This window comes from Montipora capricornis, chromosome 8 (genome assembly GCF_036669925.1).
Source record: "Montipora capricornis isolate CH-2021 chromosome 8, ASM3666992v2, whole genome shotgun sequence".
Taxonomy (NCBI): Eukaryota; Metazoa; Cnidaria; class Anthozoa; order Scleractinia; family Acroporidae; genus Montipora; species Montipora capricornis.
Genome location: NC_090890.1, coordinates 8,139,844 through 8,153,968, shown reverse-complemented (window position 1 = coordinate 8,153,968; position 14,125 = coordinate 8,139,844). Strand labels below are relative to the sequence as shown.

The 14,125-nt window shown below is 37.0% G+C and overlaps 1 protein-coding gene across 2 annotated transcripts; it reads right to left on the bottom strand.

The window, feature by feature from the left end:
* Nucleotides 1-1,010: 1,010 nt before the first annotated feature.
* Nucleotides 1,011-7,499, bottom strand: LOC138014468 (pyridoxal-dependent decarboxylase domain-containing protein 1-like). 2 transcript variants are annotated; one of them, XM_068861538.1, is made up of 5 exons: nucleotides 7,420-7,499; nucleotides 6,600-6,692; nucleotides 6,320-6,422; nucleotides 4,824-5,394; nucleotides 1,011-1,692 (listed from the first exon to the last, which is right to left on the bottom strand). In XM_068861538.1, the coding sequence occupies exons 1-4, from the start codon at nucleotides 7,477-7,479 to the stop codon at nucleotides 5,252-5,254; spliced, it is 399 nt and encodes a 132-aa protein (XP_068717639.1). In that variant the 5' UTR covers nucleotides 7,480-7,499; the 3' UTR covers nucleotides 1,011-1,692; nucleotides 4,824-5,251. The 2 variants fall into 2 exon arrangements, with proteins under 2 accessions (XP_068717639.1, XP_068717640.1); XM_068861539.1 differs by lacking the exon at nucleotides 7,420-7,499 and adding an exon at nucleotides 6,916-6,989.
* Nucleotides 7,500-14,125: the final 6,626 nt, after the last annotated feature.

The window sequence follows — 14,125 nt, the reverse complement described above, 5'->3', positions numbered from 1 at the left end:
AACTATACTATTTTTTTGTGTTGCATTCAAGAGAAAACTGACTTTTGAAAACTGTCTGGAATATTATTAATATTGATAATATTAATAATATTAATGTTAATCATAATAATAATATTATTATTAGTCATCTATTTCAATTTTGAATAAAAACAAGATTACAACACATCATTTTATTTATTTCTCTAAATTAAGAACCCAACAATTTACAAAGTATTGTTTTCTTCATTTTGAAAACTAAATTTACATCTTCCAACAGTCCAACACCTTGTAGATAAATATGACAGTAACTGTTAGTCAAATAATTAATCTATGAATCAATTTAATGTTGCTCAAACCTGTCAAAACTAGTCCATCAACATTTAGGCATGTGGGAGAACGAGCTTAGGAAAGACATATCCCAATAATTGTTATCAAGACAGCCGAGTTAAATCAGCCTTGATGTAGTACCCTAAATAATGCAAAATTCTCTCCAATTCTCCTCAAGTTTTTCAAAACATGAAGTCTAAATCACGTGAATTCTGTGTTACCCCTTCCACTCCCATTGTGCCAGGCACTTGATAGATTTTGTCTTCGCTAACAACAGGCAAGGGCTTGTTTCACTTGGTTTAATGGCACTCTTAAACTTCAATTAAGTACAAGCAAAATTATAATAATTATCATCCTGGTCTAACCATGTGATGCCAAAGCATTGGTCAACAAAATATTGTTTTTTAAAAAGGGGCTGCAAGTGAACATTCCAACCAGGATATCAACTTTTCGTTCAGTTCTTAAGGTTTTTGTCGGATGTATTGATTAATTTTGTAGTAAGAGCTGCATCTGTGGTAGATGTTCCGGGATCTTTTAAGGAACTACAGTGAACATGTAAACATGCAGTTGGGACCTGCAAAACCCACTAGATGGTATTTCAGGATGATGTATCCCTTGCATGTCAAAGTTCATGTTATTTTCTGCTCAGTGCCACAGGATGGTATCAAACAAAATAACGACTAATATGAGACCTGAAGTTCTCATGAGAATGCTCTTTACTGAATTAAAAGAACTTTGTTCATAATAGTGGTAAAATGTTTAATATAATATTGACCACCTTAAACTACATGTACACTAGCACATTATTTTACCCCAAGGGGTCAAGTCATTCTTGTGGCTAAAAGGCATGGCATTTTGCAACAAAAATTACAGTTGAAGTTTTCCTAACGCACAGCCATTGTAGCAGACAGATTTACTAATGTATGTGAAGAAAAAAAAAGTTGTCCACTGGAGCCAAACTGAGTGGATTTGTCTTGCCAGAAGTCACCTTCATTTCAAATTCCATAAAAACTCGGTTAAGTGACAAGGACACAGACACTTGACTAGTTCTGCTTCACAAGGTTGTCTCAGCTTGCAAGGGTTTTGACTGCAAATTTCCTGTCACAATTACCGTACATCATTTTACCAATCAGGTACAACACAGGGCAAAGATGTTGCCAAATGGACCTTAGATGTAATGTAACAGTACTTCATGGATCATAACATACTGCATACACCTGTAATTTCCCTGACATTAATTTTAAATACTTCCTTCGTAATAAATTATTTATGACAATCCGAATACCGAAACAATAATAATTCTTACCCTCTTCCTTTGTGGACCTCCTTCATTACACTGTACTTTTACTTGACTAAATTACCTCCTCTTATGACACCAAGCCAGGGCTGCCAAGAGATAAGTAATCCCTCATACTGGCCCTATTCCCATCGTAATCCCTCTTGGGTTATTTTTAGATGATCTCAATTTTCCCGGCGATAATGTTACCGCGCGCGTTACGTGGAAGTTTCGTGGAGGAGAGAAAGTGCAGCAAATTCTGTATGATGCCACTCTCCGTTTTCAAAATTGAGTTTCATGGCCTGATAAAATTCATCGTCTACAAGATACAGGTTTCAAACATACATCCTTGGAATTGCTTAACTGTCTAGTTTACAATAATACCAATTTGAAGAATTTCCAATCTATCAAACCGTGTTAAATAATTTTGACAGATGCAGATATGTTTACCTTCGTTGCATTGCGTTACTTGTCCATTTTAGTGCGCACTTTCTCATCGTCTACAAAATTCTGTCGCTTACAAAACTCGTCCCTGTCAAGATACAAATGAATGAAGGGGTAGTTTCTAAAGAAACTGTGGTGCTGCGTCGGTGGGGAAGTAGTATACAAAAATTTGGTTTATCAACGGAGTTGATAATGTAAATTGACCACCGTACAGAGATTCTAAAATCTGACGTTTCGAGCGTTAGCCCTTCGTCAGAGCGAATCGAGGGATTATGGGTTACGTGTAGTTTATATAGTAGAGTAGGAGCTACGCTATTGGTGGTAACATGGCAACGTGAAAAATAGGAATATATTAGTTAAATGAAAAGCGTTCGTTAATACCGTGAGGATTAAGGGTGCCGATTTGAAAGATGAATTTTTGTTCCAGATTCTTGCGGCTTTCCGTCGTACCTAGATGTAGGGAAAGGCCGCAGATAGCCATGTGTTTTTTGGAGTGGTTAGGCAGATTAAAATGGCGAGCGACTGGCTTAGATGCATCCTTGTCATTCTTCTCAACATCGCGAAGGTGTTCGCGGAATCGGTCACCTAGTCGTCTACCTGTCTCACCAATGTATAATTTATTGCATAACGTACAGGTTATGCAATAAATGACATTTGCGGAGGTACATGTGAAACGATCGGTGATCTTAACAGATCGCTTAGGTCCCGATATCTTGCTAGTGTTAACAATGAAAAGACAAGTTTTGCATCGTGAGCGCGCGCATTTGAAAGTGCCGGGTTGCTCGTTGGTTTTGAGCGCGCTTCTAACTAGAAAGTTGCCTACGTTTTTGTCGCGTTTGAATGAAATAAGTGGAGGTTGCGAAAAGATTCTACCAGTCTCGGGATCATTTTGGAGTAATTTAAAATTACTAAGAATGATGCTTTTAACTGCGTGATTATGAGGATGGAAAGTGAGGGTGAATGGAATTCTGTCATTCTTATCTTTCTGTGACGTTTGTAGTGACGACTGTCGATCAAATTGTTGGGCGCGATGATGGCCCGCTTTGACTACAGAGACAGGATAGCCACGTTTTTCGAAGAACTGGCACATCTCCTCTGATTTGCTATTTTTCACGTTGCCATGTTACCACCAATAGCGTAGCTCCTACTCTACTATATAAACTACACGTAACCCATAATCCCTCGATTCGCTCTGACGAAGGGCTAACGCTCGAAACGTCAGCTTTTAGAATCTCTGTACGGTGGTCAATTTACATTATCAACTCCGTTGATAAACCAAATTCCTGTCAAGATACAGTTTGCAATCATATATCATCGAAATCGGTTAACTGTATAATTCACTCTGATACCAATTTTACGATTGTCTAATGTAGGAAACCGTGTTAAATAATTTTGTAAGAGGGAGCTATATTTTTCGCGTGCGTTGCAAATTGACTTCAATCCGATCCTACGGTTTTAAAAATTTTATCGTGCGGTCAATTGAAATTTTCCTGTCATGTGTGGTACTGTTTGAAAGCGTTAGCTGTCTAATTTATGAATATCATAGAATTAAGTCACCATAGTTTAAGTCCGCTAAGAAAATCCAGAACGCGTTGACCAAGTCAGGAATGTTACTTGGTGACTGTAGTCCGCGATATTTCATTGTGTACGAAATTCTGTCGCCTATAAAACTCGTTACTTTCAAGATAAAAGATGCAAAGATATATCACCCAAATCGCTTAACTGTGTTGTTTACAGTGACACCAATTTCAACACTGTCCAATGTACGAAACCGAGTTTAATAATTTTGAAAGATGCAGGTATATTTAACATGCGTGCTTTGCAAATTGACTTCCATCCGATACCACTTGTTCATAAAATATTTTTATCGCACTGTCTGTTCAAGTTTTCTTTTCATGTCTGATATCTGTCTAATTTATGAATATCTAAGAATTAAGTCGTCATATTTTAATCCCGCGAAGAAAATCAAGAACGCGTTAACCAAGTCAGCGATATATTACTTGCTGACTGTAGTATGCGAATTGCCAATGTTTACAAAATTCTGTCGCTTATAAAACTCGATCCTTTCAAGATACAGGCTTCAAACATCAATAACTGAAATCGCTTAATTGTCTAGTTTTCAATGATACCACATCAAGGTTGTGCCATATACGAAACCGTGTTAAATCTTTTTTCTAAGGAGACAGCTATATTTAACATACGTGCTTTGCAAATTCACTTGAACCCGATTACACGGGTTCAAAAATTTTTATCGGACGCTTGATTCAAGTTTTCCTTTCATGTTTGGTACTGTTGTAGAGCTCTATCTGTCTACTTTATCACCATATAAGAATTAGGTCATCATATTTTAATCCCGCAAAGGAAACCGAGAATGCGTTTATTAAAGTCAGAGAGATCGTACTTATCGACTATAGTCTTCCATTTGCCATTCTGTTCAAAATTCTGTCGGTTACATAACTCGTTCCTTCCAAGATACAGGTTTCAAAACATAAGTCGTTGTAATCGCTTAACTCGGTAGTCAACAAGTCACTTTCGTCCACAAAATGTATATACGCTTTTGTCTCGACATCCTCCGCCATTTTCGTTTGATGGTAAATCGCGAACGACGCGAATCATTGCGTGGCAATTCGCTCAGCTGTCAACATTGGTAAAAATGGGGACATGTGATTGGCTATCAGTTAACCCTCGTGGGAATACCGGATCTCGCAGGCGACCTAAAAATAACTTCAGAGGGATTACGATGGGAATAGGGCCAGTATGAGGGATTACTTCTCTTACCTTTATAATCTCTTGGGGCTGCTTTGTAAATATGTATGCAATTTCTGAATAATTGAGTGACCACCCTTGTTTATCGGATGATCCTATTTTCAGAAGTACTTAATTAATTATATGCACCATAGCCCTACGATAATTGATGCTGGAAGGTAATAGCACTGATCCAAGCTATAAACCAGCGATGTATCCTGTCCGAGTTGTTGAAAACCATTTATACTTTTCTTGGCAAGCAAACCCCTGCTGATTTCCATGTGTCACCCATTTTTTGGGAGCACCAATCAGTTCTTGTTCCCCTTAATAATTATTGGCACCTGAGGTTGTTTATTTGTGTCCTTGGAAGGTAAGCTTCATGGCATAACAAAATGGAAACTAATTCATTAAAATACATCTATGACTTACTGCTTAAGAATTTGTACATAATTGAATTATAGTCCTTTACGTGCTAGTTATTCATTTTAAGGGTGATAGACTATCTTTTGTCGGTGTGGCTGCTGGTGAGGCCTTTGTTGGAGTTACTGGTGTTGCTTCGTCATCTTCCTCCTCCTGGACTTGCATGTGGTATTTGTAAATTTTTTCTGTGCTGTGAAGATTCCCTGTAATTCAAAAGGCACTATTTACTATGTTGATAATAGTTTCATGATTTTTTTTCAGTTTTGCATAAGATACTAACATCACTTGCTCTATGCCTAACACAATCATAAGTGAAAAGAATAGCACCACATTTTGAGCAAACCAGAGGCGAAAGCAATAATATGATGTACCGTCCATTTGACGTTACAGCAAGCTTGTGCTTTCATTGTTAACTGTATACCAAGTGCATATTGCTTAATGCTGTGACTAACACGTTTTTTTGTCCCTGTTGTGATCCACTGTCAAAGATAATTATACAATAAAATACATACTTAGTTGACCACTCCCCATAGGGGCAACGAAATGACAGAACAGAACAACAACAACTGTTAAGAATCCCAACTGGCCGGCCGGGAGACAAACCAGTTGGCTATTTACAAGTGCAGCTAGGAAGTTGAACCAGGGACTACCAGGATCAAACTCAACGAGTGGTCAGAGCGGGTCTTGAACCGGGGATCTCTGGATCTAAAGGCAAGCGCCCTAACCACTGGGCCACACTGCCTCCCTAATTAACAATAACATATTATTCGGATTAGCTTTATGCATTACCCAGTATTACAAAAACCACTGCTATGACAGCAGTAACATAGGGTTAAACCTAAGTGGTGGATAGCAGTAGCAGTAGCAGTAGTAGTCCTGAAGTAGTGGTTGATACCTACTGAGCCGTGTAAGTTGCTCACAGGTGAATAGCAAACGTAAGGATATTCAGAATTTGCGTAGCCAGTCAGAGCCCACCTTCAACGCTATCCACTGTTTTAGTATAAAATTATACTAAAACCTCTTATGCCACTTTTTATCAATAACAAACAAATGCAAATTTGAGTGCAAATTCCATAATGACCTTCTACATTATATTAGCACACTTCTTGTTAAAATAGAACAATTTACCGGATGTTAAGTTGAATGTCCTTCCTGTTGTTTTGGGTTCTTCAGGAAGAGGTGAAAGCCAGTTAACCAGGGAACTTACTAATGGCACTTGCCTCAAGAGACCCTGGTAAAACAACAAACACGATCATAACCATACAAAAGAAGGAAACTGGATGCAGAGGGTTTGTAAACAAACTGCTGTTTCAGTACGAGTGACTGTTTTGCTGTCCATCTCAATAATTTACTAAAATATTAAAACCACAGCCAAGCTATACCAAAAAATGAATAATACTGTTAGTACCTCCTCTAACAGTTTTTCCTCGGGATTTTTCACCAAGTCTTGGTCAGCTGCCTCGATGCCTTTTTGAATAGTATCTACTATCTGCTCCAGATACTAGAAAGAGGACAAACACAAGAATCATTATATAAATCAAAAAACTTATGATTAAGGACTATTACTGATGCTCAAGACATTGTCTTTTTTTTAATAGGAGGTAATTAGTGGCAACTCCGCAACAAAAGTTAATGTTACAGACTGAGGTTGTTAAAAAGGAAAATTTATGTAATCTGAAAAAAGTATTTAAGACCATGTATAGGTTTCTACGGTACAAAATTACTTTGCTTGAGCTTTCAAGTTCTCTTGCTGCTTTGCAGACTTTATCTACCATTGCATCAACAGAAGATGAAGAGGGTATCTACATGACACATTAACATATATAAGTATATTTACAAAAAATGGTCATAATTGTGGACTGTGTACATTGTACATAGCTGCAAGTGCTAAACAGTAACTGATAATAATATTGTCTTCAAGTAAGAGAGAACATTTGCATGATTTATTCTTGAATAATATTATTATAAGATTTTTACAATGAACCACTTTCCTGACAATTCAAGATGTACACCAGCCCTCAGCAACCAAATCTGTTTAAGGTGCTACCCTGTATGTGTGTGTTTGGAGAGGATGGAATCTCAGGGAGAGTATGCTTCCCACTTAAAGGCTTTTCCGAAAAAGGGTCTGGTTTCAGGAGCACCACAAAACCCAAATTCATTGACGTCCAAGGGCCTTTTATGCAATTTAAGGTCCAAAACAATTCACTACATACAGTGTATCACAATACCTGTTCAATGATACAAGTCAGGCCATCCTCTGTACAGCCTTTACGGAAGGCATTTGGCATTTGGCTAGCACAAGCCAACAGAATACTCAGGACACTGGCATAAATCCTTGGAAAGTTATAATAGCAGTCGGACCATTTTTTTAAAAAACTTCATTGAAAATTTCCTGCAACTTTACAAGATGTGACATGTAATAAAACGGTTTTTCGAATTGTAGCACTTATGAAAGGCTTGGCAAAGTGATTTCTATCATAAAATAATAATAATAATAATAATAATAATAATAATAATAATAAACTTGTATAGCGCCGATATCAATATAGCTATTTTCATCAGCGCTTAAAACATAAAAGTACATAAAACCTACTAAAACATATTAATAAAATTATGAAAAAGCTTTCTGAAATAAAAATGTCTTGTTGTCTTGATCGTTGGAAAGTTATGGTAATCGGACCGTTTTTTTACAAATATATAATTGTAAAAAAGCTGCATTTTTACAACATATATATATATATAATAGTAATAAGGCTGCCAACACTGTTAAAATAGTGCTCAATACACATAAGTGTAGAGCTAAATCGTAGAAAGGTGAGGCTAATGAAACCAACACATGATTCACTGTTACTCCGAGTTTCGTGCTTACGCACTCATCAGACAGTATCAGAAACCCATAAAGGTTACTGTCAGAAACCCTTATGGGTTTCTGACAGTATTTAATAAAGAAAATTCCTATCACTTATATACAAGCGTGTGAGAAAAGTTATTGTTATTTGCATAATGACAATGGGCGTGAGTAAGCTATTTAAGGGCGTGGGTTGTGAGTGAAAGTCTATTTATAAAGATGACAGTCAATTGTTCCTTAAGTAGAACTTGTTTTCGTGGCGGCACTTCGAGATAAGTTCAGATCTTTTGTTTAGCAGTTCGTCGGGCTTGGAGTTAATTATCATTAGTTTTTCTGTCGTGCAAAGGTCGCATCTCTTCGTGATGTTGCTGTACGGTCTTGCTTTGCAGATGATAGTCCATTTAATATTAAAGTCTTTGTTGCTGTCGCGACAGCTAAACAAAAGATCTGAACTTATCTCGAAATGCCGCCACGAAAACAAGTTCTACTTAAGGAACAATTGACTGTCATCTTTATAAATAGACTTTCACTCACAACCCACGCCCTTAAATAGCTTACTCACGCCCATTGTAATTATGCAAATAACAATAACTTTTCTCACACGCTTAAGTGATAGGAATTTTCTTTATTAAATACTGTCTGATGAGTGCGTAAGCACGAAACTCGGAGTAACAGTGAATCATGTGTTGGTTTCATTAGCCTCACCTTTCTATATATATAGATATATATAATAAAATAACAGAGAAATATTACCATTTTCCGACTGGGATTGCAACCCAGTAATGATAGGACAGGCGCATGAAATTGTTAAATTTATTTCACCGGAAGTTATGCTGGGCGGATTGATTGACACATTGACAGCGAGTTTCAAACAAAAGTCCCCGGATTTAGGGGAGTTGTTTTATCGTAGTTCTTTTGGGACTTTTGTTAACTGGAAATTGGGATCTTTTTGGATTTTCCACTGAGGAAACTTAGCGGGCTAAGGAGGAACACCGCCATTATGGAAACTCTGTCTGTTCGAAACATTGATCTTACACTAAGAGATGCTGAAGTTTGTGATGCCGAACTGTGCATCCTTCATCTTCAGTTGAATAAGCTGGAGAATAATAAAGATCAGCAGAGAAGAATTGAAGTCAGAATGGCCACACTCTTCAGGGAAATGATGTCGGCCTTGTACACAGTTCTGGATCAATGTTATTACTATCTTTATTGCCACTTTCAAAATGAGGGCAAGCATAGTACTAACTATGGGGCAAGCCATCATTCCACAATGCCGCTTTTAATATCAAAACACCTGTGAAACAAAAGCTGAAACATTCAGAAGACGAAACACGAGACGGCCAGAAGGAATGCAGGGGCAACCGGAGGGAATTTGTCAACGAGCAATGCAGTGATAAATATGGTGATCGCTTTAAAAATGGCCCCAAAATACCTCATCTGAGATGGTTTCAGGACAATTTACTGACGCTTCAAGTCATAACTGAAGTAGATGGAGCAGGAGCTTTGTTGCGATGTCCAGATGGCACTCCAAAGTGTGTTCGTGCCAAAAAAATTACCCATGCCTTTGGGCCCGAACCTACCCCAAACTGGTTTAACCCTACTGGTGTCACTTTTGAAAAGCTTGAATCTGTGCAAGACCGGGATGGCTGGAGTGACACAACAATATTCAATTTACTGCACTTTTTTAGGAACTTTACAACTCATAGAGCTCTCATAACTTGCCCCGCAAAGAATGGGTATCTCAATCTGGAAACTTGAGAGTTTAAAGCTGAAGAGGAGGAAGGTGCTGGTGATTCTAGGCCATGGATCAAGGTTGCCAAAGGTGCTTGGATTTTGGTTCCAGAGATCAGCCATCTCAAAGACCGAAACTGTCAAGATCCACCAAAGTTCCATGAGCATCCCTTGCTTATAGTTTGCAGCCGAATTTTGGGATTTGTCAAACAACAGAGGTCATTGTTGCTTAAAATGGCAGATTATGACGAATCCCCAATCACTGTTTCATGGTATTTCGATGGGAAGCTTAAGTTTGAGAGAGGTAGCCAGGAAATTGGTGTTTGTAGTTGGAAGGATCCTCATGGCTGTTTTCCACTCTGGCCAGTTGAAGATTAAAAGCTGAAAAAAGTCCTTTAATTAACGTTTGAAATACTTTTCCATTTGTGAAATTCAAAATTCTTACTGAACCCTTGAGTATGAAGGGAAGTGCAGCCCTATTAGAACCAAGTTAAGCAACCTTGCCCATCACGAATCGGCATAGCTCAGTGGTTAGAGTGTCCAGCTGGTAATCAGGAAAGTCGTGGGTTCAACTCCCATTGGGGATCCGGACATTTTCTGAGTCTTCACTGTCACATTTCCGATTTTTTTTTACCTTTGCAGAGTTGAGTACAAAATAAATGTAAATTGCCAGACAACTAAAATGCAACTTCAGTTAACACTGTGATGCATTCAAGGTGTTCGATTCCTTCAATGTTTGTTAAATCCATAAAAAATTTGCCATTTGATTTCAGTGTTGTATGTAATACCAAGTTAGTGAAATATTAGAAACAAAGCTCACTTGATATCCAACGGCAAAAAATGAAATTTTTGTTGGACCATTACTCGTCGCTTTAAAGATTCCAGATATTTGTTTTTCACTGCCTGTCTTGTTCATCCAATATTGACGTTCCATTCTTGAAGTCCATAAGGGTATCTAAGAGAAAAGTCCTGTATATGGTCTTCCCTGATCGTTGCTCTAGTGGTGCACTCCATCTCGCACACCTTGAACCTCTTAGCGATAGGCGACAACAGGCATGCGTGAACTTTGCTACAAACTGTTATGTGTCAGGAACACTTAGTAGTCTCTTCCGGGTTCCGATGGTTTATTACCACAGTTATAATTTACGCTCAGGCTCACAATCATACCATGCCTCTACTGGCAAATGCATAAGACTTAATTAATCATTTTGTGATTGTCAAATTTCGAAATGTGTGTCGCAAGTGCCCCCTGTAATTCAGTTGTTACTGCAATAGGGTTGAATAAACGATTGATTGATTTTTGTTTTAAAGATCGACTAAAATGCCATTCGCGTTCACTGAAGGTTAACAAGAATTAGTGAAACTTCCAATTGTTACCGGAAGACTGTGCAGAGTTGAGTACATGTACAAGTAAATACTAATAGCCAGACAACAGAGATCACAGATCCACTTAAGGTGTTCAATTCTTTCTCTGTCTTTGTTGAACCTATAACTGATAAGTTACCAGATAATTTTCCATTTGGTTTCAGTGTCAAACATAACAGCACACTTGGCAAAGTATTAGAAATACAGCTCACTTTGATTTTGGCCCGACAGGCGAAAGATTGTTGTTGAAGTCGATTACTCATTGCTTTTAAGATTCCAGATATTTATTTCTCACAGCCTGTCTTGTTTATCCAATTGACGTTCCATTCTTGAGCCCCATAAGGGTATATTTTGTTTAAAGATGCACTAAAACGCCATGCGCGTTACAATGACTTTTGACGCCATTGCAGCTTAATTAAATGTTCTCCTGTGTGCACCAGAGAAATCTACTCATTACCCCAGACCCCTCAAACCTAACAAAATACGCACAGAAGACTCTATGCACAAAGATACCACTTAGCAGGGGAGTGCCGGGCAAGACTTTTCATGACACTGGGAAAAAAAAACACAAAATATTACCCATTTTCCGACTAGGATTGCCATACGGCAACCCAGTAATAAATTGCAAAATATTACAAATTGTCTCATTGGAGCAATTATTAACCAAAATGTAATTCTTCACTCTAAGGGTAAGAAATCTGAAGAAAGGTCACTGCAGCCCCTTTTTTGTTTAAGGCCCCCAGGTTGTTATGGTAATATTTTGCATTGCATCAGTACCAATCATCAATGAAAAACTGTGCATTTTCCAGGCTTTTTTTTACTTTAGGAAACTTTTCAAGTCTGGTGTTGGTGTTACAGTATGTGTATTTAAGAATGAAATCTTATTATAGCTTTAAAGTGCCTATCACCTTTATAGAGTTTTCCACGTAATTCATTTTCTGAAATGGTCCAAATACATTGTTGGTTTTAGAACCTTTGGATTCACCTTTTTTATTTCCTTTGAAAGACAGAAAAAGTGGTCATACTTGGATCCTTAATCGAGCTATGAAGGGGAATGGGTTTGATACCAGTTTGATGTCACAAATTAATTTGCATCCCTGTTTTTCAAGGAACCAGCAAAATGCAAAGCAGTCTATAGATGTCCTATATGGGGAAATAATTATGATGCTCCTCATTTTAAGGTTAAGCTGCAAAACAAAGCTGTTCGTGTAATAAAAGGACCCAATTACCCCTAATTATGTAACTTTGTTTTTATTGAAACTTGCTGACATCGTTAAATGAAATGCATTCTTACTATTATTTTAAGGACGGTGCCTACTAATTAACAATATTTTTGCCCCGGTGTGTGATTATGCAGGAAATGTAGATCTTAACAAGTGTTCTTAAAACCCAAAAAGAAAATTGGGGGTAACCAGGCATTTTTCAAAGATAATTCATGAATAATATTTGTAAAAAGCTCTAAAATACAAAGCAATGTATGGCATTCTTTCTCAAAATAATTGAAGCTTAATTATCTCTTAAAAATGCATGGTTACCCCCAATTTTCTTTTTGGATACTAAGAGTACTTACTAAGATCTACTTTCTCCAGATAGTTCTAAACCGCGCAAAAATATCCCTGTATTAGTAAGCATCACCAATAGGAAATCCGAGTATCTCAAGATGCGCAGAACTTATGCACGATAACAATAGTAGGCACCGTCCTTAATGGAGGTTTTGCACAGCAGCCATGTTGCATGGCAGGAACAATAGATTCTTTTTCCTATGGGAACAAAATAATGTTCTTTCTAATGCAAAACATTTTCATTGTTCCTGCCATGCAACATGGCTGCCATGGAAAGCCTCTATAATGATCATATAACATATAAAACTCCAGGATTTCCCTTGACTTATAGCTTTGAGCTGCATAGTTACCATACTCGCAGTGTTTCATCTGATCAATTGGTTATTGAATCATTTTGGACAAATATTAGAAAATTGTTTCCAAGCATTAGGGAAAATATTTTTGGAATAACTTCATCTATTCGTAATAAACCATTCAAAAAAGAATTTAAAGTGTGTTAATTAAAACACCAATATTCTGCCCAATATTATATATCAAGTTATTACAAATTAAATTAGAAAGATCTACAAACCTGTATGCTGCTTCATTGGTATGGACTTGTTCTGTATCTCTCATTTATGTAAGTGTCACTAATTTTCCTACCCTACTTCTTTGTATAATAAGGCTATATAGATACTCAAGTATTGTAATTTCTTTATTATTAACTAAAGTCTTGTTTCTTTTATTTGATGGTGATTATTTACTTTTCACTATTGTAATAGTAGTCTAGCTAACTGGGGCACAATTTTAGTTAACCTAGACGTGCCCCTTTCGTCTGTGTAATTTTTCAAATATCAATCTTCACGGTTCATGTATTGTTTATCTGAAGGGGAGAAATGAAAAAAATTAAAATTAAATGTACCCATTTCCCTTCATTGCTGATCGAAGTATAACCACTTTTCCTGTCTTTCAAGGCAAATTAGGAAAGTTAATTTTCAATCCAATGATTCTAAAAACAACACATGTATTTGGACGATTTCAGAGAATAAATGAAGTGAAAACTGTATTGTTGAGGTGAAAGAGGATCAAAAAATGTGCACAAACCAAAAATGAGAAAAAGCCATTAACACCACAAGGTGGGATAGACCTGGCTAGCTTCATCACTATCTTGCTTTACAGTAAATAAAATTTTGCAGGGTGAACAGCTCTTCTCAAGAGTTCCCTTGCTAGATGAGCTTTCTACCGTAGTTACTTTCTGGGGGCACCGTACCTCACTTTCTTCATTTAGGACCTATTGTGTTTATGTTTGGTACAAATAAACTATATTATTTTTTTGTGTTGCATTCAAGAGAAAACTGACTGGAATATTATTAATATTTAATAATATTAATGTTAATAATAATAATATTATTATTAGTCATTTATTTCAATTTTGAATAAAAAACAAGA

Bases quoted from the DNA above. Each gene is read 5' to 3' on its own strand.
- LOC138014468 (XM_068861538.1), bottom strand. From the start codon at position 7,479: ATGCCAAATGCCTTCCGTAAAGGCTGTACAGAGGATGGCCTGACTTGT. The intron at 6,693-7,419 runs GTATTGTGATAC...TCCTCTTTCTAG, and splicing joins TGACTTGTATCATTGAACAG to TATCTGGAGCAGATAGTAGA. The intron at 6,423-6,599 runs GTACTAACAGTA...TTGTTTTACCAG, and splicing joins AGGAAAAACTGTTAGAGGAG to GGTCTCTTGAGGCAAGTGCC.